This window comes from Phaenicophaeus curvirostris, chromosome 16, assembly GCF_032191515.1.
Source record: "Phaenicophaeus curvirostris isolate KB17595 chromosome 16, BPBGC_Pcur_1.0, whole genome shotgun sequence".
In the NCBI taxonomy this organism is placed as follows: Eukaryota; Metazoa; Chordata; class Aves; order Cuculiformes; family Cuculidae; genus Phaenicophaeus; species Phaenicophaeus curvirostris.
The window spans coordinates 7,383,721-7,407,069 of NC_091407.1; the positions used below are offsets into that span (position 1 = coordinate 7,383,721).

The 23,349-nt window shown below is 54.0% G+C and overlaps 1 protein-coding gene across 4 annotated transcripts in view; it reads right to left on the minus strand.

Moving 5' to 3' along the window:
- Positions 1-17,532, minus strand: part of PEMT (phosphatidylethanolamine N-methyltransferase) — a 43,819-nt gene extending 26,287 nt beyond the window's left edge. For 2 of the 4 annotated variants that reach the window (XM_069870425.1, XM_069870427.1), the window contains exons 1-2: positions 17,160-17,221; positions 13,580-13,687 (exon numbers count right to left, since the gene is read on the minus strand). In XM_069870425.1, the coding sequence (XP_069726526.1) occupies positions 13,580-13,687; positions 17,160-17,192 (141 nt within the window). In that variant the 5' untranslated portion in view covers positions 17,193-17,221. Of the gene's footprint in view, positions 1-13,579; positions 13,688-17,155; positions 17,222-17,462 lie in introns of those variants that run through there. The other 2 variants (XM_069870429.1, XM_069870428.1) reach the window with 2 other exon arrangements.
- Between the last annotated feature and the right edge of the window lie 5,817 nt (positions 17,533-23,349).

A 23,349-nucleotide genomic window follows, 5' to 3' on the forward strand; every position in this document is an offset into this window, starting at 1 on the left:
TAACGCACCAAGAAAAGATGTACCTAGAGAGGGAACAACCATATTCTGGGCTGCATCCAAAGCAGTGGGACCAGCAGGGTGAGGGAGGGGATTCTGCCCCTCTGCTCTGGTGAGACCCCACCTGGAGCCCTGTGTTCAGCTCTGGAGTCCTCAGCACAGGAAGGACATGGATCTCTTGGAGCAAGTCCAGAGGAAGCCGTGAAGATGATCTGAGGGCTGGAGCACCTCTCATATGAGGACAGGCTGAGAGAGTTGGGGTTGTTTAGCCTGGAGAAGAGAAGGTTCCAGGGAGACCATAGAGCGGCTTCTAGTATTGAAAAGAACTCCAGGAGAGCTGGGGAGGGGCTCTTGACTGGGGAGTGCAGGGGTAGGATGAGGGAGAACAGTTTTCAGCTGAAAGAGAGGAGATTGAGATGAGATCTTAAGAAGAAATGTTTTTTCTGTGAGGGCGGGGAGGCCCTGGCACAGGTTGCCTGGAGAAGTGGTGGCTGCCCCATCCCTGGAGGTGTTCAAGGCCAGGCTGGATGGGGCTTGGAGCCCCTGATCTAGTGGGAGGTGTCCCTGCCCATGGCAGGGCTGGAACTGGACAGGCTTTAAGATCCCTTCTAACCCAAAGCATTCTATGACTGCTGATGAGCAACAGACACCGGGGCCAGTGGGTGACAAGTCCATGCTCGTGGAGCTGGAGCAGGGCAGCGACTCCTATCAGAACCTAGAGGCTCCAAGAACCACGAAAGGTCTCCCCAAGAGGCTACACCAGTTAGTTTTCCCCCATTCCCATACCCGACTGGTAGGATGGCAATAACAGCTGTCAGCGAGCTGCAACTGAACAGGACGGCTTAGCTCATCCCTGTCTGCTGAGGGCTTTCAGTTTGGAAAGGAAGGCGTCGATTTGACTCAAAGAAGACTTTTCCATTGCCTCTTATGGGCTCTGGATGGCGGGGGGGGCTGTTGTTTATTCCAGCCAAACCAAACAGCAGTGGGGTTTCAGAGAGACGAGGCGGTGCGTGGACTGGCTGTGCAGCGATCCCGCGGCGTGGAACAGCCAGCTGGAACGACCGGGCTGTAGAGCCAGGTGACAGAGAACTTCACAGAGGGTAAAACCGCACGATTGCAGGCTCTCGCAATGCAATCAGAGGCTTGGAAAGCACAAAAGGCTGCAAAACCAATGAGAACATCCAAAGGGCTTAAGAAAAGAACCATTTACAAGTGGAAAGCAGGGCGAGCTGCTCTCCAAAACCAAGGGGCTGCTTGTAGAGCTGCAGCATTGAGACGAGCTGGTGTTAAAAACCCTTGCTGCCTGCAATGCCCATCACCCAAACGAGCGAGTCAAGAGGATGAAATGCAAGCTGGAGTGCCTCTTCTAGCGACTTTTTCCCGACACAGCCGGCACGCTGCCGCCAAGGGGGTCAACGGGGTCCAGTCTGAGCACTTTGACACAAGGAGAAGAGCAGAGTGACTCCACTCTTTAGAGCTGGAAAGATGACTTAAAAAAACCCAACCTGCCTCCACCATGTATTAGTTGAGCCTAAAAAATAACAACCCCTCGCATCCATTCCCACTGAAAGTAATTGGACTTAAATGGCACAGGTCACCTCAGCTAACAGCCTTGAGTTGAGGAAACAAAATAAGCCGGCAGGTAAACAGATAAGGGTTTCGTAAGGACTAAGTACGCTTTACCTCAAAGCCATCCCTTGAGATTACCTCCACACTAGTCTTTACCTTGAATCCACTCTTGATAAAACAGGTAGATAATAAATTTCATTTCTCTAACAGTGTTTATGTGATTTGTCAAACTACCATCTCATTAGCTGGTTGCAATAAAAACAAGCCCCTGCTTAACGTACGCCAAGGCAGCCTGGGTCTGTTGGTGTTCCATGAGCCACATCCTCTTCTCTTCAATAAAAACAAAAATGACATGGAATATGAGCTGTATCTGCCAGCAATTTCCAACACAAAATCTGAACAGTTTCTCCTCAAGGCAAGGAGCTCATGATTTATGTCTAAAGAGCTGGAAGCTGAAGGCAGGTGATTTCAAGCAACCCAGAACAAGCTGTGTTAATTAATTTTAAGAGTAGGTATAGGGAGCCCTTACGAGCAGCTTCCCGAGAGTGAAGGGGAAGGGTGATGTGCTCCAGCTGCAGGGAATCAGTCTGCATGGCCCAAACCTACTCTCTCAGCCAACAAAACCCATGGAAAAAGTATTTTTGAAATAATGATTTCTCCAGAGCACAGCATGGGATGGGGAAGGACCGTTCCAGTCCCAGTCTGGAACACAGTGGGGATGGCCAAGCACTGGGAGGGACATGGGCTGCATGGTGGAATGAGGAGCAGCCGGGACCCACCCAGCTCCTCTAATCCAATAAATCTAATAAAATAATTCCCCACGAGCAGGGAAAGGCAGAGACTGCCTCTGCACAAGTATCTGGGGCTCTGCTGGAGCCCAGGGGGAAGGCGAGTACTACTGGATGAGCACCTTGTGTGCAGGATGGGGATGGATTTTGCCAGATTTTTTTCCTCATCTTTCATGCCCAGATGACTTGGCCCGCACTCAGCTCCCCGCTGCTCACAGTTCCCATCCCGAAAACCACAAACCTCAGATTTTCATACAATTTTCTGAAACTTGGAGCATCTTCTATGAGCAAAACGGCTCTGACTTCACTTGGGCAGTCCATAGCAGGCACCTTCCCAAACCAGCCAGAGGCAAAGGTGTGCGTCGGTCTCTCGGGTGGTGGAGAATGTTCTGTCCATCTCACATCCTGTGTTTGCCTTTTATTTTTTTCCTATTGCTCATACTCACACACCACTAAAAAAAGCAAAGCTGCGGAAAGTATCTGAAGTGGAATCCGCAGAGCCACTTCGCTGAAACAGGCCGTCTACCCAAAAGACCCATTTCCAAACAAAGCGATCCAACAATAGCACTCATGATGTTTGAACTGGCATCAATTTAGAAAGACAAGCTCTTTGCTGCACCACACTGTCAGCAAGCGCTCAGTACAAATGCCACGTTACAAGACAAACGCCTCTTGTTTTTAAGACTTCCCTTCTATTTTCACACCTCCGCTCCCGTTGCGTTCGTTCCAAATCAGGCCCTGTATCCCAGCGGATTCACAGTTCCGAGGTCAAGGCCCTCTGACTTCGCTGCAGACTTCAACACCTTGGGTTTGGTTTTAAATGCGGGGACTGAGTTTTCTATCTTCATCACAAAGCATCTCTCCTGCTCTTCAAAGCTTCCCGACGGTTGCTGCAAACCTCTAGTTCCAATCGCTATCGCTGTTGCAAATAAGGTCAGCCTGATTAAAAAATAGTTATTCTAGCTGGGATAAAAATTAACAGTCTTCAGTAAGTGCATCCTATGTAAAAAATATCCTCTTACTGAACTGAGATAAGCCTTTGCTGGCTCCACGTAAAAAGAGATTGAGGTCACCTAACGACTCTGACGCTTCTTGCAGCCCCTGATTCACTGCAAAGAGAATTTACAAAGCTACACCAGAGATGTCAGCTAATTCAAGTCCCTTTTTGCTCTACCATATGACCTGTATTTAGTTGAGGTAGTAGGGGCTGTGTGAGCACCCAGCTCTGTCACCATGTCCCCAGCCACCTGGACCCAGAGATGTGCCACTGGCTGCGACTGAAAACCGGGGCAGGATGCTGCAGTATTTCAAGTCAGGCAATTCTTCAAGCAGATGTGGCCCATGGGAGTGGAAATACTTTGGCTCTGTTGCCTTAAAAGATTAAATCAGAAGCTCTGGCTCACACAACATACAAGAGTAAGAAGGAGCTGGCAGGAGACAAGGGGATGGAGAAAGTCTGGGGGTGCTTAGCAAGACACAAACACATCGACACACAAACACAATGCCCCATGTGGAGGAAGCAAAAGCGGTCATGCCATCCCAGCACTGCCTGGGATCTCGTGTTTGGTGTGAGGTTTTCAGACCTGGGCATCACATTTGCCATTTGCTCTCATTAATAGGTTTACTTAGATTCCAGCTCAGCCCAGCTCATTAGCCGCACCGCCGAATCCGACACTAATTCTGGATCACTCCTATTGCTACAAATAAATAATAAAATTGCCTCCACACAGGAGCTGTTTTCTTCCTCCCTTCCCCTACTGCAGGTCTGGTAGCATCTCATGTATCCGTTAATGAAGTCCATTATACCCAGAGTATCTCAGCAAGTAAAAATTACAATCATTAGCCAGTGACTGATGAGAGACAGAACCACCATTCCTGCCTGAGTTGGCAATAACAGAACGCCAAGTACACATCCCAGCGAGTCCAGCCTTGCTTTCCCATAATATGGTACCCAATGTTCTTCATTAGCATCTCTCTTTTTAATAGAGCAAGACAGCATCCTGCGGCAGGTCGCAATTACACACAACAATTAATTCAGGGAGAAACAATGACGGGTGTCGCAGAGGCACATTTTGCAGCGGGGTTGCTAGAAGGTGAAGTGGAAGATGATTAGGAACATTCTAAAGACCTGCCTAAAAATGAAAACAAACCGAATGGAGACACAAGTGACAGAACAGTAGAGGAGACGTAGCCGGTTTCCTTGTACTCTACTTTGTAATTTTTGTTTTAAGTAGAAAAGAAACACAACAATTATTCTTTCGGTCGTAATACCCTGCTGACCAGGACCAGCAGTCTCGGACCAGGACTTTTTGTGCCGTTTACAAACAACACACAAAGCTGGCTCAGCTTCTCCCAGAGCCACAGCCGCTCTCTTGCTGCCCTTTTGTGAAATTAGGGTTTAATTCCCTGGAATAAGTCTGCTAATAAGGACTCCCAACACACCCATCCTCTGGACAGCATGTACTCACTCACTGCTCCCCCAGGGGCTGCGACGGGAGGGGGGACGGGGACAGAAAAGAATAAATCCACCTTGCAGAGCACAAAATGCAAGAGAAATCTAATACCCCTTCGCAGAGGAGTGAGAGTTCGTTGGAAAGAGGTACTGGATGCACCAGCCGTGCTTGGAGGAGCGCGGATTTTGGCTGGAGGGCCTCCTGTCCTCTCGCTGCCCGACATATCACGTTCCACGCTCAGTGTTAAGCCTCCCCTGGGAACATTTCCCACGGCACCGAGGACACGCATGTTTGCGATGCTGCTGTCGTCCCGGTGGCCAACAACAGAGAGGGACAATTTGATCTTTATGTAACACGGGCAGCCGCGCGCTCTGTTCTCCTCTCTTCGGGGATGAGATGTTCAAATGGGGCGGCACAACAACTAACAACAATCTGAAGGGTTAAACACAACGATCAAACCCCTCGGTCTTGCTGGTGTTATCACCAGGGGTCCTGTGGGTGTTGGTGGGTGGAACCACGTGCCCCACGGTAGTTGTTCAATGCAAGAAATGTAACCCAAAAGCCAAGCGAACAATTGAGCATCCTTAGACCTGCACCCCAGGGGAGCCCCTTCCCCCTTTTGCAGCCTCAAAGCCCAGCGCTGAGATGCACGTACGAGCCCTTCACGCAATGTTCAAACCCTCTTAGGGGACTTTTGCTCCATGCATTTGTACCGGAGCCCTGCATGGAGGTGGATGGGGGAGGCTGAACAAGTCCTTCCAGCTAAGGATCGCCGCACATCCACACCAGGGAACGAAGCCTGACGGGTACAGGCAGGAAAGCAATGTTCCTCAGCTGGGCAACGCGTTCGCTTTGGCTTCCGAGTACATTAATCTCTGGAAAATGATTGTACGACAAAGTCTTGAAATGAAACTAATTCATTGCTGCTCTCCAGCCTTGGGAATCAAAATGAGTAACTCGGCAGTCATCAAAACAATGTCCTGGTAAAAATAAACAGGAATGAGTACTTAATAGGAATGCTTTGCAGCTAAAAATATTGTATCTTGTCTGAGGCCAGTCAGCTTTTAAGAAGCACAGCCACAAATGCCCCAAGGTGATCGGATTTGGTATCTACTTGTTGTACACTGCAGTCACAGACAGATGGACAAGGCTTTTTTTCCCAGTCCAAAGCCTTCCCAGGATATAATAATATCTGAGTTGGACTCCCTGCAGAAAACCCACCTCTGAGGGAAAAGGCAGGAACAGGAACTTCCAACTCCATGGTGGGGTTTGGGGGACCCTCTTCTCTTCACCCAATAAGATTGATAAGGAGGAGGCTCAACTCTTTCTTTCTAAAAGGGTTATTTCTATTGCAAATACCGAGCCCGAGGCAGTCACGCTGAGCAGCAGGCGGGCACAGAGCTGATGCTAGAGAAAGGGCAGGAGGTGAATAAAGTAGGCAGAAGGAGTACTGTAAAGGATCATAAAAGTTGCATGTACATTTTCCTTCCCTGAAAATGTCTTTGTGCATTTATGGCAAGGAGCTGCTACAATTACAGCTTCTTTTATAAGCAAAGCGCAAAAGAGATAATGAGCAAACCTCCCACTGCACAAAGGAGGTGACAAAGGTGTTCTGTGAGCCCTGACGGTCAGGCTTCCCCGCGACAGCCGAAGGCAGAGGAAATAGCTAAAACCCATCTCCATTTCACCCACTTCAGGGGTGTGAGCTGCTCACAGCTGCTTTTTCTTCCCCAAAGCACAAAAAGGATCACACCAAAAATGATTGTGCCTACACAGACAGCAAGTGAAAACCCTTCAGCCAGACAAAGCGGCAGCTCGCACGTCCCGACCTGTGGAACCAGCCCACGGCTGCATCATCCCTGGTCTGGAGGAGGAAAGGCAGGAAACAAAAAAGGGTTTGCAAGGGAATAAGCTCAGCACGATATTGTTAAATCCAGGCGACTAGGTAATACACCACCCGGGTTCGTGATTTCAGTGACACATGAGAAAATCAAGAGCTCCCACCAGCTTTCCTCTTCCTGACCCTGGGAGATTGGGGGAGTCTCTGCCACCAGCCTGCCTTAAGCTGGATCCACCACGAAACACCATGGCTCCCCTCCCCATCATGAGTCTCCAGGCGTGCAGGAGATGCAATTGCTTCGTGACAGAAGCCATGCAGTGGGTTATTTGGAAGTAACCTCCCAAGAGCACCCAGCAGATTGCATGTTTCTGCATTTCTTCCTAAAAGCAGCCTATTTTGGGAGATCCCATCCTTCTGGGAAACGGGCAGGCTTCTATTAAATGCTCTGCGCCACGACATAGCTAGAAAACACCCAGCTCACATCTACAATTGCAGCAGGAAGGCAACCCATCTGGACAGCCAATGTCCCAGGGGAGGCAATGGGTTTCCCCAGAAGGAGCTCCAGCAGCTCCCAGCCCTGGCTGCGCACAAACACTGTCAAACCCCAGGGCCACCCAGGAGCTCCTGCCATCTTCCATGCCTCCCAATCTGGGTAGATCCTACTACTTCTTTTTTTTCCTCCAGCTTCAATTTTCACCCTGTCTCATGGGATGCAGGTGGTCATGAACTTACTGTTTCACCAACACACATCTCTGCACAGGAACTCAGCAGTGGGAGGAAGTGTTTAACAGCAGCATAACAGGACAGGGATGGAGCAGGACAAAGAGGAAAGGGTCTCTCCCAACTTCTAGAGTCTGTAGATAATCCTCCGATGCACCTGGAAACAAGACTCCTGGCTTAAATGTATTCTCTCATCTTTTGTGTGTGTGCTGACTTTTTCCAGCAGCGCTGCCAGCAGCCCACGGTTTATTTTTAAAACACTAAACAAGAAAAGTCCAGTATATACAACAAACACCCTGGGTTTCTAGAGAAGCATTCTGCAGAAACTAAAAAAAGTAGGTTGCTTTTTGGGTCAGCTTGGCCGTGATCCATAGGGGACCGCGAGGTGAGAGTCAGATTCCGACCTCGGTTTAGAGAAACGCTGAGCAGGCACGTCGCACACCAGCTGCATCTCGGATTCACGCTAGGAATGGCCACGGAAAAAGCTCAGCTGCCCAAGCACACCCTGTCTTGGCAGGTACCAGCACGGTGTCCTGAATGATTGGAGCCCTGAGGGCTGAGACCCTCTCTGGCTTCATACACGGATGAAACATCCCAGCTCACAGCTGCCCGGCCAGGCTGGGCTCCACGATCTCCCTTGCTGCAGGCAGCTCAGCCTGCAAAGACATCGTAAAAGGATATTGCACGGCTTCTTGAGGAGGATTTATTATAGATGAAGCCACCACCACCCCTAGCTGGGAGGCTACAGGGAAGCAGCGCAGGGATGAAGGATGTGGCTCTTCCTCAAGGTGACAGCGCTCCTAATTGTGTCGAGGATGCGACCCAATTTTGGTGCCTGTTATGTGGCTCGCAGCAGTGCCGACACGCTGGAAAAGCTAAATTTAGGAGGCAAATGGGAGCAGTGTTACACACCCGGCCAGGACTCTGTTATGAGATGGCTGGAGGATCGATGCCGTCCGCTCACGGCACACGTTACAGCATCGCTGCAAAGCCCTCGCTGCCTGAGTGGGAAGCGTTACCAAGTCACTCAGAATAAAATTGCCAATAAATGTTGTTTGGGGGAGGAAAGGGGGAAAAAAGGAAAAAAAGCAAATCCTCGCTCTTTCTCAGGCATTGTAGGAAATGAAAACGGCGATTGCTGCCTGGTAGAGAGTCCAATTACGAATAATGTGCGTTCTCTCCCTGCACAAAGGATGAAAGGCATCAGAGCTGTGGTGACATTTTAAGGCCGGAGATGTAAGAGCGAATCCGAGCCTCGCTGCATGCCCAGCTTTACCCCAATAAAGAAACGCTTTCTGCAGTCAATTGCCTTGCAGCGTAGCTTGAAGCCCCGCTATTGATCTAGCATCTGTTATAAGCAGATAATTATCGTCGCTGTGCCGTGGCTTCTATGATGGGATCTAAAAGCACTTTCCAGATGATGGTTGAGGGCTGTTTTGCTGCTCTCACCCACAGCTGCAGGCAGGCAGAGGTTTGTGGGGGAGAAACGTAGAGTCAGGGAATGGTTTGGGTTGGAAGGGACCTCAAAGCCCATCCAGTTCTAGCCCCCTCCCACAGGATCAGGGGCTCCAAAGTCCATCCAGCCTGGCCTTGAACCCCTCCAGGGATGGGGCAGCCACCACTGCTCTGGGCAACCTGGGCCAGGGCCTCCCCACCCTCACTGCAAATAATTTCTTCCTAAGATCTCATGTCAATCTCCCCTCTTTCAGCTTAAAACCGTTCCCTCTCGTCCTCTCCCTGCACTCCCTGATCAAGAGCCCCTCCCCAGCTTTTCTATCTCCCCTTTCAGTACTGGAAAGCTTCTCTAAGGTCTCCCCAGAACTTTCTTTTCTCCAGGCTGAACTATCCCAACTCTTGTGTGTTTGCAGAGTTTTAAGGCTAGAAAAGACTAGTAAATCACCTGCTTGGATTTGTTCATCTCCTAATCCTGTAAACGTCAGCTACCCAGGGTGTAGCCCTGCCTGCTGCCCCAGCCCTAGTCCTCTCACAGCCATTTCACACCCTCCAATTTCCTTTCCCCAGCGAGATGCTAACACACTCCATCAAGCCACTGCTCAATCCTTCCCTTCTGTAAAACAGACAGTGAGAGCTGCTGAAATTCCCCAGCATCAGGCATTTTCCTCCTGCCCCCAGGAGGTTTCTCAGAGTGTGGCTCACTGAGGTCCAAATCCCAACAGCTCCTGAGCTCCAGGCTGCTTCCCAGCAGCGTGGGGAGGTTTTGGGCCAGGCTCCTTCCGCTGAGCTTAGGAAGAAGTGGTCAGAGCTAGGCAAAATCGGGCTGTCAGTGCCTAAAAACTCCCCCTTCCCAACAGCACGAGCACTTCTTATCCACTTGGCAGACTCCTCTAGTCTCCAAAGGAGAAAAGCATGGGAAATTAAAAATAAACGAACCAAGAGATACGCATCCATCAGGAGCCAGGCGTTGTCAGCTCAAGTCCCTGTGCAACTCCTTCTTTAATCAAAACCTCACGCAGTTTAAACACTCGACAGAAGCCTAGAACAGAGATCTTGTTACCCCAAACACGAAAGGCTGCAACCTTGAAGAATAAAATCAGGTTTGTCTGATTTTTGGACTGTTTCCTTTAAAATCACATTAAATTATGCTAAACCGGCACGTGACACCGGAGGTTTCGCCCTGCACACTCCCGTGAGACGCACGGGTGTCTCGAGGGGGTCACAGGAGGCGATGGGAGGAGCAGGGTCTCGGGTGGCAGCTGAAGATGTGCCATTTCTAAATCGGTCTGTGACGCCAGCCGTAAATTTTTAAGAGGCTCAAATCAAGAAAAGGACTGCTGATGGATGCCCTCCCCACTTGAAACTCACTTGCGTGGTGACAGACGTCAGAATACCTGGCTCACAGCTATGCCACTTGCTTGTGTGCAGTTGAGAGAGTGTCAGAAACCTTCCAGCTTTCTAGAAACTCCCCGTACGCCAAGGCTCAGCGAGCTCTTTAAAGCCTGCCGCATGCAGGTTATCTGCCTCTCCCGGCTTGAAAATGTTTGTCCCCAAGGAGCTGTTATTTAATACCTTCCTTAGTTACTAAGGGATGGGAAGTTTCTCCCATCGTCCTGCGGCTTTCCAAACACAGATGGGATTTATTGAAGTTACTACCGCTCTGACCTCATTAACGTTTTACCGCACAGCTCCAGCAACGTGCCTACTCCTTGCTGGGTGTCTTCAACAGCCCTACACTGGCTCAGGTCTCCCAGCTGTGCTGAACATCCTTTAGGAGCTTTAAGTGCTATCATCCCCAAAACAGTTTTGCTGCTGCTTTGTGGGGCTCTGCCTGCACCCTGCCCCACGCGGGACCACGGCTCCCAGTAGCTCCTTTCATAACAGCCACGGCAGGTGGGAAAGCAGAGACAGCATGGGGAGGAAAGAGGGGAAAAAAAGAAAAGGGAAAACATAGAACAGTGCAGGAACATATCCAAGCTGTGCCACAGATAATATAACGTGGGAGCCACGTGGGGAACAGGTGGGATTTTAATTGGCATGGAGTAGGGGAAGCAGAAAAGGAGCGCGAGCCCTGGGTCTAGTGGGGAAATGCAGCAAGCAACCCCAAGGGGGACAGTCATGGTACCCCCCGACACATCCCTGCAGGGAGGAGGGGAGGAACTGGAAGTACTGAGGCTTTTTTCAGGGAGCTTTTCTTCCCTGTGGAGAACAGGAGGGAGCATCAGCACAGCCCGGCTGGAGTTGTGCAAATTGCCTCACTCAGGCTCTGGTCCTCTAAATTGCTCTCTTAACTGAAGCAGATAAATCGACTGGATGAGCATCAGGGTTTTTTCAGGAGCCACACTCTCCCACTGCCTCCAGAGCTTGTGCTTCAAACCCAAACCTGGCTGGTTTTGTCCCAAAGAAACACACCTGGTGCTTAGCAGGGTGAACACCCCATGACTGCTGAGAGCTTGTGACACCCGAGGCCTCAAGATGCGCCTCTCGATCAGCCGAGCACGCACGGAGCGAGGGTTTCCCCACCACATATTTATTCAGAGACGCTACACAGCAAGGACAACCCGGCACCAAACTTTGCAAGAGGCAGACCTGGCCGGAGTTCAGCAGAAACAGGGAATTAAGACACTGAACTAAATCAATGCATCCCCACCCCATTTCTACCCAAATCAGGAATTTCATGCACAGGAGGAGTTTTGACCAGGGTCCCACATTACTTAGTAAGCACAAAGAGCAGAGAGTGCTTGGCACTGCACAGAAATCCAAGCTTTGCACTAAAGCTCTTGCAAGCCCAAAGTAATTCAGATGCAGAAGCAACCTCAGCTGCTGGGAAGGAACTCAAATAGCAAAAGACAAAGAGAGCCTGTGCAGGGATGCATAGAAAGAAAGAGGAGCTGCTGGCTAGGTGCAGGCAGGGATGCTGATTATACAGAAAAAAAAAAAGATGGGGAGGAGGTGAAGGAAGCAGGTCAAGGAAAATTCAGGTATGGCCCAAATGCACCTGACAGCAGGGGCTTGCTCAGGGCTGCAGGTCACACAGCCTCCCTGGAAAAAGCTGAGCAATGCCTGGTGTGAGCCATACCCCTCGACTGAAAGCTGGAAAATGCTAAGGAGATGCTCAGGGGCCTGGGCAGAGCAAGGGTATGGATGGAGACACACGGACCGTGAGAGCCACCCAGCCCGTCGCAGCCACAGAAACACCCAGTGCCACGCTCAGCTCCCTGGAGCCTTCCACCAACACCCCAGCTAAGGCTGCTGACTGCAAACCCATGCAGAGATGCCTTCAACTCCCCAGCGCAGGCCCTGCGCCTCTTGCTTGCAGTGCCACCTGCCGCACACAGAAATGCTCTTTAAACACTGGAAGGGGACAGCAGCAGCGCAGAGCAATGAACTTCCTGCCGTTACATCAGCTTTCTCTGTCCTTTAACAGCAGCCAAACTCCAGATCCAAAAAGCAACGCTATTTCCCAAGCTGCAGGCATCCCACGAGTCACAGGCGTCACCGCAGATGCTAATAAAGTACTTTCTTCTCTCCCTTTTATGCAGTTTCTCGCTGGAGCCAGTCTCTCCCCCCAGAGACCACATCCTGAATCTTCTTGTTCATTGATTCTTTATGCTAAATGATGACTCCACAGTTGAAATAATGTGGCATATTCTAGTTCACATTTCAGACACCGTGAGACTTTTTAATAACGAGTTGCATGAAAAATTAGGGAGGCTGCAACAAAGAGCTCCGACAGAGGTTTCCAAAGTGACTCACAGCCAGGAGAGCCTCACTTTTCCAAAGCCCAGCGTGAGACAAGCTCAAGAGCCCCCACGCTCAGAGGGAGCTGAGTCCTCCCCCTCTGGAAAATAAGGCCTTTTTAAGGAGGCTTTCCCAGGGTGAGAAACCCCGCAGGGAGGTTTGACGGGCGGTTTTGGGAATTTTGGCTGAGATGACATCCCATTCCTATACGCACTCCTGGGGAGGTGGTTTCACCCTGCACCTCGGCTGCGCTGCCGAGGTTGCTGCGGGGTGGGAGTCACCTCGTGCTGCAGCCAGCCCGGGCTCCCCACTTGGCACGTTGGCTCTGCAAAGCTCCAAAATGGGGCTGGCAATGATTCTCACAGCAAACCGCAGTGGTAAAGGGCAGCAGAGACTCCTGGCTCCTGAAGTGCTACAGAGGCAGCGAGCTAGCATCACCCCTGCGCGGGTATCCCTGCTCCTGCCTAGGGCGGACTTGCTGCCAGCTCTGCAGCTCTTTGCCAGACTTTGCAGCACAAGAGAGGGAGCACGTCTTCAGGTTAACTTTTGGCTGACTGGTTTTGCTTTCTGTCATCCACATAACCAGCTGCCTCAATATCTGAATGGAAAGCAGCAGGTAGTGTGTCCACTGCAGCCCCCCACCGCGGGTTAATGTCATTTATGCTGTTCCACTGGTGACCAGTGCCTGGCTGCTGGGGGAGGAGATGGCTGAAGGATGGGTTTGAATGCTCTGTCCTCTCTCCTGAGCTTGTCTCCTAGTTCCTTCTGCACCCCATGCCTTCATCTCCTCTGTGACACCCGTCACAGCCACCCTCAGCCTCAGGGGCTCTCTCTGCAGCACGGGTCCCTGCTCACCCACCTCCAGCGACCTATAACTGAGTGCTGCTTGCTTCACCTGGCCCAGCAGACTTCCCCAGAAGAGGATTTTCCACCAGTGCAGCCTAAAGGAGATCCCCCTGTAGCTGGAAAAGGGAGGCTAAAAAGAAGAGGGTGGCCAGCGCGCAGGTGGCTCTTACCACGTTCCAGAAGAGCGGGTTGAAGGCGATGGAGAGAACGGCTGCAATGAAGCCAGAGTCAGTCACATCTACGTAGCCGAAGAGCTGCACCATGGCTGTCACATCCACCTGGAGGGGGGAAAGCCAGTTACTGGGGGTGCAGGTTCCCGCAGGGGCTCCTAGGATGGAATCCATCACTCCATCTCAAATCAAACACACCAGCTGCCCTGTGAGAGTGGACAAATCTTTTAATGGCCCCAAGCAAGGCACTGTTAGAGCTTGCGAAGCACTACATCAGGGTGCAAAGCCAAGAGGAGGGATGGGTCTCCTCCAAGCTATCTCCCCCTCCCCCCCAGAGGCACCGGGCTCTCGGGGAGCCCCGTGTTTGAGGACACGAGCACCACGAGGACCCTGCTGCTTCGGGGACAAGCACCAGCCCCACGGGGCAGCTGCCAACCCAGGCATATTTAAACGCCAGAAGAAAGGGAGCACCATTTCACAGGGCTTCGGTGTCCCCAGGGACGGAGGATGTCCCAGAGATGCTGGTGTGCGTAGAAGCTCCAAGTAATGAACTGTGTCAGCCTCAAACTTGCCTTCCATAAAGCAAGAGGGATGCAAACCCACTCCACGGTTAGGGAGGATGAATTTGCATTGTAAGAGGCTGCAAAAGACTTCCTAGTGACAAGAACAACAACAAGCCCTTAAAGCTTGCTGGTTTTCCCCCTTTCTCCTTTTAAGACAGAGATGTTTTTCCCAGGACGGCTCCTTGACATTGTCAGCATTTTTACATGCTGTAAGCCCTGCTGTTTCTCCCTCCCGCCCCCTCTCCCTGCACTGGTATTTGGATGAAAAACAGCCAGTGTCTTTTTTTTTTTTTTTGGCCCAAAACTTTGCAAACAAAAGACAAAATAGCCCAGCCCGAGCCTTTCCCTCGCTTGAATCAAAATCAAGACAACAGTGAGACGTGGAAGGTTTCTGCTTCCCAAACACAGCTGTGTTTGCAAGTCCTTCAGATGCCAGGGGACAGGAAAGGCTTGAAAAGGCATCAGCCTGTCCGTTCGGGAGAGAAATTCTCACCGGCTCCTCCCGGGTTCTTCGAAGGAACCACAGCTGCAGTGGGATGGAGAGGAGCGGCTAAACCTGGCACCTCTCGCAGCCGAGACCAAAGGCTCTGGGAACGGCTCCCGTGCCATCCCAGGGCACGTCCAGCTGCTCGGGTGCCTCCTGCACAGCCCGCGGTGCAAAGTGCAGGAGCAAAGGCTGAACCGCCCCGGTGAGATGGGGGGATCTCATTGGGGTCCACGCTACCTCCAAACCACCACAGCTCCTCGGGCTCCTCCATCTGAGCCCCGGTGCTCGGATGGAATAGCCTCCAGGTCCTGATCCTGGCTCTATTCCCATCCTCCCTGGCTTCTCTCTCCCTTCGTTCCCCGAGCCCTTTGTGGTCAGACCTCATCCCTACAAACCGAGCGCTGTCAAGCCATAACCCAAGCGCCAGGCAGCCGCTGCCACTGGGGCCGAACTGTCTGGTCCCACTTCAATTGCCAACCCGTGGGACCAGGACAGCTTCTTTCCTCTCATTTCGTACGGCACCGAGCACACCGCCAGCACGGGCTGAACAAAAGCTCCTTGACCTACTAACTCCAGGCTGGCAACATCGTTAACGTTGCACTCACCTTCTTTTCTTCTCCTCAACAAGCAAACGCGCCGCTGGCAGCGGGAGGCAGATTGGCCTGTGCCCAGCGTGTGCTTTTAGGGATAAAAGGGGAGCCCATTAGGATGAGCTGTCTCTGCGCGCCGCTGGGACAGCCACGTAACAGGCACAGAACATCCAACTTTGCCTCCTCATCCTCACGGTGATAAAGAACAGTGGCAAATGCTGCCAACTTGCCCACAGCCCCAAAGTCAGGGGCGCAGGAGCTGCATGGGCACCTACGGGGGGAACTGCAGGAGCACCAGGTGGGGGTCTGTACAGATACCTGGGTGGGAGCATGGGCACAGGTGTGAGCTGCACAGGTACCTGGGCAAAAGCTGTGTGTGGGCACTGGGGTGGGAGCTGCACGGATACCCAGACAGGAACCGCACCTGTGCAGGAGCTGTTTGGGCGGCCAGGTGGGAGCTGTGTGGGCACCCTCACGGGAGCTCCACGGGCCCCTGGACAAGAGCTGCAAGCACTCAGGTGAGAGCTGCACAGGCGCCCCGGTGGAGCTGTGCAGGCCCCTGGATGAGAGCTGTGCAGGCACCCAGGTGGGAGATGTGCAGGTACCAGGGTGGGAGCTACACAGGCACCTGGATAAGAGGCGCATGGGCACCCAGGTGGGAGATGTGCAGGTACCAGGGTGGGAGCTGCACGGGCACCTGGATAAGAGCTGCATGGGCACCCCAGGTGGGAGACATGCAGGTACCAGGGTGGGAGCTGCACAGGCACCTGGATAAGAGGCGCATGGGCACCCAGGTGGGAGATGTGCAGGTACCAGGGCGGGAGCTGCATGGGCACCTGGATAAGAGGCGCATGGGCACCCCAGGTGGGAGATGTGCAGGTACCAGGGTGGGAGCTGCACGGGCACCTGGATAAGAGCTGCATGGGCACCCGAGGTGGGAGATATGCAGGTACCAGGGTGGGAGCTGCACGGGCACCTGGATAAGAGCTGTGCCGGTACCAGGGTGGGAGCTACACAGGCACCTGGATAAGAGGCGCATGGGCACCCAGGTGGGAGATGTGCAGGTACCAGGGTGGGAGCTGCACGGGCACCTGGATAAGAGCTGTGCCGGTACCAGGGTGGGAGCTACACAGGCACCTGGATAAGAGGCGCATGGGCACCCAGGTGGGAGATGTGCAGGTACCAGGGTGGGAGCTGCACGGGCACCTGGATAAGAGGCACATGGGCACCCCAGGTGGGAGATGTGCAGGTACCAGGGTGGGAGCTGCACGGGCACCTGGATAAGAGCTGTGCAGGCACCCAGGTGGGAGCTGTGCAGGTACCAGGGTGGGAGCTGCATGGGCACCTGGATAAGAGCTGCAAGCACCCAGGCCAGAGCTGCGGAGGCACCCGGGTGGAGCTGTGCAGGCCCCCGGATAAGAGTTGTGCGCACACTGGGATGCGAGCTGCCCGAGGCCCTGGGCGAGAGCTGCAGGGGGAGCTGGGAAAGAGCTGCATGGGGCTCCTGGAAGGAGCTGTGGGGGCAGCTGGATAAGAGCTCCCGGGCCCTCAGGAAGGGGCTGCCCGGGTCCCTGGGAGAGAGCTGCACGGGGAGCTGCAGACGAGCTGCAGGGGTAGCTGGAGAAGAGCTGCACGGGCCTCTAGAAGGAGCTGTGGGGGCAGCTGGGAAAGAGCTGCACTGCCCTCCACCCTCCCCGGAAAGAGCTGCAGGAGTAGCTGGGAAAGAGCTGCACAGGCCCCGAGAAGGAGCTGCACGGGCCCTAGGAAAAGAGCTGCACAGGCAGCGGGCTGAGAGCTGCACGGGTCCCCGGGGAGGAGCCGCAGGGGCAGCTGGATCCGAGCTCCGGGGCCCCGGTTAGCGCCGCGGCCCCGGGTTGGCTCTGCGGGGCCCCTGCGCGTCCCGGGCGGGTCCCTCCCGGCGCTGCCCCCCCGGTACCTGCCGGTACTCCAGCGCGCCCAGCCCCTCGCAGCATTCCCGGGGCACGGCCGGTCTGTGCTCCATCCCACCGGCCCCGGGGACAGCCCGGCTCCGCCCCGGCACCGGGAGGGGGTGGGGGGAATGCACCGACCGGGCACCGGGATGGGGAGGGGGGGATGATGCACCGACCGGGCACCGGAGGGGGTTGGGGATGCACCGACCGTGCACCGGGGTTGGGGGGGGATGCACCCACTGTACACCGGGGATGGGGGGGGCTGCACCGACCGGGCACAGGCACCGGGCCCGTCCTCCCGGCAGCACCGACCTGTCTCCGCCGCGGCTGCGATCGCCTGTGCGGCCGCGGACTTCGACCCCACCCGGGGCAGCGACCGGCCAGCAGCCCCCCCGCCGCACCCACCCCCCCAGCTCCGGGATGGGGCTGTGACCCCGCGGGGCCGGGAGAGGGAGGTCTCCTGGCCACCCCTGCCATCTCCTGCCTGTCCCGTGCCCACCCCCTGCCATCCTCGGGCATCCCCTGCTGGCCCTTGCCATCCCCTGCCCGTCTCCTGCCGCCTCCTGTCACCCTGTGCCACCTCCTGCCTTTCCTTCCCCCTCCCTGGCCATCCCATGCCATCCCTTGCCAGTCCCCTGCTGTCCCCTGCTGTCCCCTGCCATCCCCTGCCATCCCCTGCCTGTCCCCTGCCTGTCCCCTGCCATCCCCTGCCATCCCCTGCCGTCCCCTGCCTGTCCCCTGCCATCCCCTGCCTGTCCCCTGCCATCCCCTGCCATCCCCTGCCTGTCCCCTGCCTGTCCCCTGCCGTCCCCTGCCATCCCCTGCCATCCCCTGCCTGTCCCCTGCCATGCTCTGCCATCCCCTGCCCCTCTCAGCCCTCCCAGCAGGGCCAGGGCAGTGGCTCCGCTGTTGTTCTGCTGCTGGAATGTCTGTAGGAATTAACTGCTGTGCGCCTGGTGTTACTCATTGCGGGGCAAAATGTAAAGCCATTGAGGCTGGATGTATTTTAAGGACAATTCATTGCAGCCTACTCCCTTCAGTAGCTGTAATATTTTTTGTTTATTGCTGTTATTATTCCTACTGATATTATTGCTCTTCTCTCCTCTCCAGGCTGTTTCGGGTTGATGCACCTCATGGGCTGCAGTCTTGTCCTGCCTCTGCATGGGAAATGGGGTGGTTTCATCCCTGCAGACCTATGAGGGTCTCTGCACAGACCAAATTTTCTTCAAAAAGGGGTTTGGTACGAAGGAAAACTCATGAATGAGCCACAAGCGTTCCTTCTGCAGGTGTTGCAGGGATGCCATGGGGTGGGATGGGATGCGATGGGATGTGATGCAATCTTCACCTCCCTGCAGCATCAGCTCCTGCACTTAGGGTGCCTGCGTCCCGCCTGGGCACAAACCGCGGCGCTGGGCTGGTTTGGGGTGAGGGACGCACGAAGGCACCGTGGGTGGGAGCCGCGTTCCTCATGGATGATTTCCAGCTGCTTCCGGCCTCTTCTCCCTTGCGTGGGATAATTCTGCTGTGCCGAGTGTGTAATTATCGCCTCTGTCATCTCCCCGGCTGGGGTGCGGGAGCAGATGGGAGGATGTTTATATTGCAAGTCCCACCAGCTGGGTGCTTGGGGCAGCGGGGAGGGCGAAGGGGATGCAGAGGGGAAACCGATCGGGGCTGTGTTCAGAGAGGAGGAAACGCACCCTCCTGGGAGGGAATTAGCAGGGAAAAACGTCCTCCAAACCATCCTCCCTGCTGGAAGGGGAGGACATCCCAGTGCTGCCAGGAATGGGTCTGGCTGAGGGATGGATGGAGGGAGGGATGGTGAGGAGGTGCAGAGGGGTGAGCTGTCTCGCTGGCTCCTTGCTCAAGGCCAGCAGAGCTGGGCTGTCATGGGCACGTCTGTCCCCCTGCATTGAGGGGCACCCAGCAAAGGCATTCACTGCCAGACCCTCTGCGCTGCCACCAGCTCGGCTGTGTTTGGGGCTGGGAATCACGCTGGAGCTCTCACACCATTCCCACCATCAAACACTCTGTCCAGGGAACGTTTTTCTACATAAGAGGGACAGAGGATGATTGCAGTGGCAGAGCCCCTCCTTGCCGGCCTCCATCCCACCTCCGAAACATCCTGGCAGCTGTGAAGGAGACAAAGAGGCCTTTCTGCAGGGCTGGATTTTCCTTTGTGTCCCTGTCCCTCCCCTTCTCCCCATGGTGTGCCTTTTATCCAGCACTGTGTTTCCAAGCCCCAAGCAAGGAAAAAGACGTTGCCCTCGCCTTTCCAAAGTCCCTTCTCAGCTTGAACTACCCCCAGCACCCTTTGAATCCCACCAAGGCTCGGAGAGGTCACCAATGAATATGGAGTTGCAAATTCCCATGTGGGCAGGAGGCATTTTTGAGCTGCCCTGTTGGAGGGAGGCCTGGGAGCTCACCAGTTGGCAGCTGTTAATGGCACACAGGGATCGTGGAGCCACCAGTGCTTCTGCTGGCACCTGCTGCAGTGGCACGGAGCAGCTTCCATGCGTTTGGCATGTTCATTGCGTGCGACTCATCAATGCACGCGTGCATCGGGCCGGTGAAGGTTGCTCACTGGCTGTGAGTTAGCAGGGTGCTGCAGCTCAGCTAGCTGCAGGTCACTCTGGAGCATTAAAAATGCAAGGAGACCCACGGGACTCCTGACTCATGGAAATCCAGGGCAGGGAGTGCTGTCGGGTGGGTTTCCCTTAGAAATGGGACATCAGTCAGGTCGACTTCAGCACAGATGGTTCCCTCTCCTTATAAGTCTAATAGAAGGCTTCCAGGCCAAAGGATTGGTTTCCTTGCTGAGAAAATGAAAAAAAAACCCAGAGAAAAGCACCCACAGCTTCCACTTTTCTCAGGTGACTCTTGCTGTCATTCTCTGCAAAGCAGGACAAGCTCCTGAACTCGCTTGTTTGCCTGCAGCTCCTGTAAGGCCCCTCTCACCCATCACTCCAGCCAAGCAAACCGGACTTTATGACTGTCTCCAGCAAGGCTTGGTAGTCATCAGGAAGAGCTGCTTTCTGCCAGCAACCTTCATCGCTCACGCCTGAGCTTCCAATCCCCCTGGTCCCACCCCAGCTACATCCCTTGCGGATAGAGGCCCCATAGGTGCAGTGTGGGGCTGGGGATGTATTCCCAATCCTTTGCGTCCCCTTCCCTGAGGGCTGTGTCATGGTCCAGATGTTCCAACCTGCCCTGAAATAAAGCCTTGGGGTCCAACCCTTGCAAACCTGCAAGGGCTTGGACTGACAGGTCATGGAGATCAAGGACAGAGCATCAGAACACACAGTAAGGGATGGCATTGCAAGCCTAGAGAGGAGCAAAGAACGCTGGAGCACAGAGCTGAAACCTTGGGCAGAAGCAGTGAAACTGCAGATCCTCTTCTGTCCTCCATCAGATAACACGTTGTCACCAGAGGTGCAATGCTGCAATCCAGACCTGCAGTCCTAGTGGAAATCCTCTAGTGTTTGTGCTGGAGGTTAGCTCTATTTATATTCTGATGAATGATTTACTTGAGTAATTGGCACACAGCTCCCCTATTACAGATCATAAAGAATTAATCACGAGATTTTCAATGCTCCCCTATCAATTTTATTAGGCTTGATTGAATGCAGTGGATTGGGAACATATGGTATGTGAGTCAGACTCTGCTCCCAGTTACACCCTGGTAACCAGTTACTGCTGGGGACTCGCTCGGCTGCTGATCCCTGTAAATCCAGAGAGGCAGCTGCTTTTTCCTTCTTTCCATGCCCCGAGTGCTCCTTGCATTCCCTTAAATGCCCAGGGATGCAGAGAGAAGCCAAGATCAACTCCACATACCTAAATTCTCCAAAAGTCTGAGATGCTCCCGGACTGAAAGCTGGGCTGGGAAGAAGATGCTTTGCTTCCAGGTCCTCCATGTATCATCGTGAGTCAGAAACCAGAGCTAAATACTTGGGAGCTGGAGATCTGCCCCTAGAGCAGTTGTTGAACAACAGCCCCTGCAAAGGGGACGTGCCACGGTGTGGGAGGCTTCTTGCTGCTGAAACATGAAGATGCCTGTGTCGGCGTCAGGGCATCCTGCCAGGCAGGTTTGCCCACAGGAGATGCTTTCTTGGAAGAAAGAATTATCAACAAGAAGTCCTAACACCCGAAGGAGCAGGATGACACATCCCTGCCCCAAGCCAGCAGCAGAGCGTGATTCCCTGGAGCAGAAACCTCCTTAAAGAACACGTGCCTTGTGTGGCTCCCTTCACACAGAGAACCAGGAAAGTCTCCAAAATCTCCACGTTGAGGGCTCACAGTCCTTCCGTCGCTTTTTTTATTTTTTGCCTGTGGGTGTTGTTCCTGTGCTGGCTTCTGTGCAGTCGTGATGCAGCAGAGCGGAGGGTACAGGGCCCAGCTCCATCTCCTGGGCAATGCTCACCCCTGATGAAGCAACTACACTAAGGTCTCAACAAATAGTTATAATTATAGCCCAGAAACCAACGGTGTCCTGGGCTGCACCCAGAGCAGTGGGACCAGCAGGGTGAGGGAGGTGATCCTGCCCCTCTGCTCTGCCTTGGTGAGACCAAACCTGGAGCCCTGTGTCCAGTTCTGGAATCCTCAGCACAGGAAGGACACGGAGCTGTTGGAGTGAGTCCAGAGGAGGCCACGGAGGTGATCGGAGGGCTGGAGTACCTCTCATATGAGGACAGGCTGAAAGAGTCAGCATTGTTCAGCTTGGAGAAGAGAAGACTCGAGGGGAACCCGAGAGCAGCTCCTCCAGGAAAGCTGGAGAGGGGCTCTTGATTGGGGAGTGCAGGGATAGGACAAGAGGGAATGATTTTAAACTGAAAGAAGGGAAGATTGAGATGAGATCTTAGGAAGAAATGTTTTCCTGTGAGGGTGGGGAGGCCCTGGCACAGATTGCCCAGTGAAGTGGTGGTTGCCCCATCCCTGGAGGGGTTCAAGGCCAGGCTGGATGGGGCTTAGATGGGGCCCAGGTACCCATGAAACTGGGAGATCTTAAAAGTCCCTTCTGGCCCAAACCATTCCATGATTCCATGATTTACAGGAGGGAATGGGAGCTATGGGTGTAGATGGAGCTACATGCATAAGCACGGCTCATCCAGAACCAGGCCTGCAGAGCAACCGGTCTGGCACAGCTACAGCCCACGTCTCCATCTGCTGTCTTGAGCAGCTGCAGTGAAGGGCACTGAGAAGTTATTGCCAGTAACTCTTGGCAGGAGCCAGCGAGGAAACCTTCCTCTGGGGAGTGCTGCTCCAGGCAGGGCAGATCAGAAACGCAGCAGAGGACAGATCAGGATCTGTCCTTCCTGCAGGCAAAGGGGAAGCAGCCCCTTTGCCTTTACAGTCAAAACATTTTGCATACACAAGTTCCTGGCTCAGGGGCAGAGCAGGCAGGACTTTGCACAAAGGTCTTGCCGAGCATCAGTGTGCCCTGATCGCCTGGGGCTGCCTCTTGTCTGCACTGTCTGCTCCCAAACCAGCTCTCCAAGACCTCGCTCTGTCCATGCTGCTGGGTGGTCAACCCTCCAAACACCTCGGGCTCTGGGAACACTCCATCTGAGCCCAGAAACACCCAGCTTAGAGCTGGGGAGCAGCCCTATGGGTCTTGCTTCGGTGCTCTGCCCTGGCAAAAGCCACAGCTTGCATTGTTTTCACCCCCCATCTCACATTGGTGCAAACAGCCACACAGGGAAAGGATGGACACAGAGGTGTTTCTACTAAGGAGCATCCTCCCCATGTCAGCCTGTTTCCAGGGAGCTCTGGTGCCCCATGGAGCCACGCGCGACGGGTACCGCAGGAAGGAACAGGCTCTCTCTGAAGGCAGCCACGCTGCTGGAGGAGCTTCCTGGTATCTGTGCTCTGAGCCTGGTGAAGACAACATTTGGAGAAGGATTCACAGCAGCTTCTCTGCTCCCCGAGGCCACGTTCATCACCAGAGTGTCTCTAATGAAGCAGAGGCTTTACTTTCTGGGATCAATGAATCCACCGATCGTGACCTGTCTGCTAAGTGGGAAATCAGGTCTCTCCCTCCCAAACTCATCTGAGCTCAGCTCAAACAGCAGGCTCTGTCCCCAGGGTACTCTGTGTCGCTTAATTGCAAACCCCGTGTCTGATTAGAGAGCAGCAGTGAGGGTGTGCAGAAGCCCTTGCTACCTCAGCCCAGCAGAAAGGCAATTTCTCATCCAGCCTGGGAGCT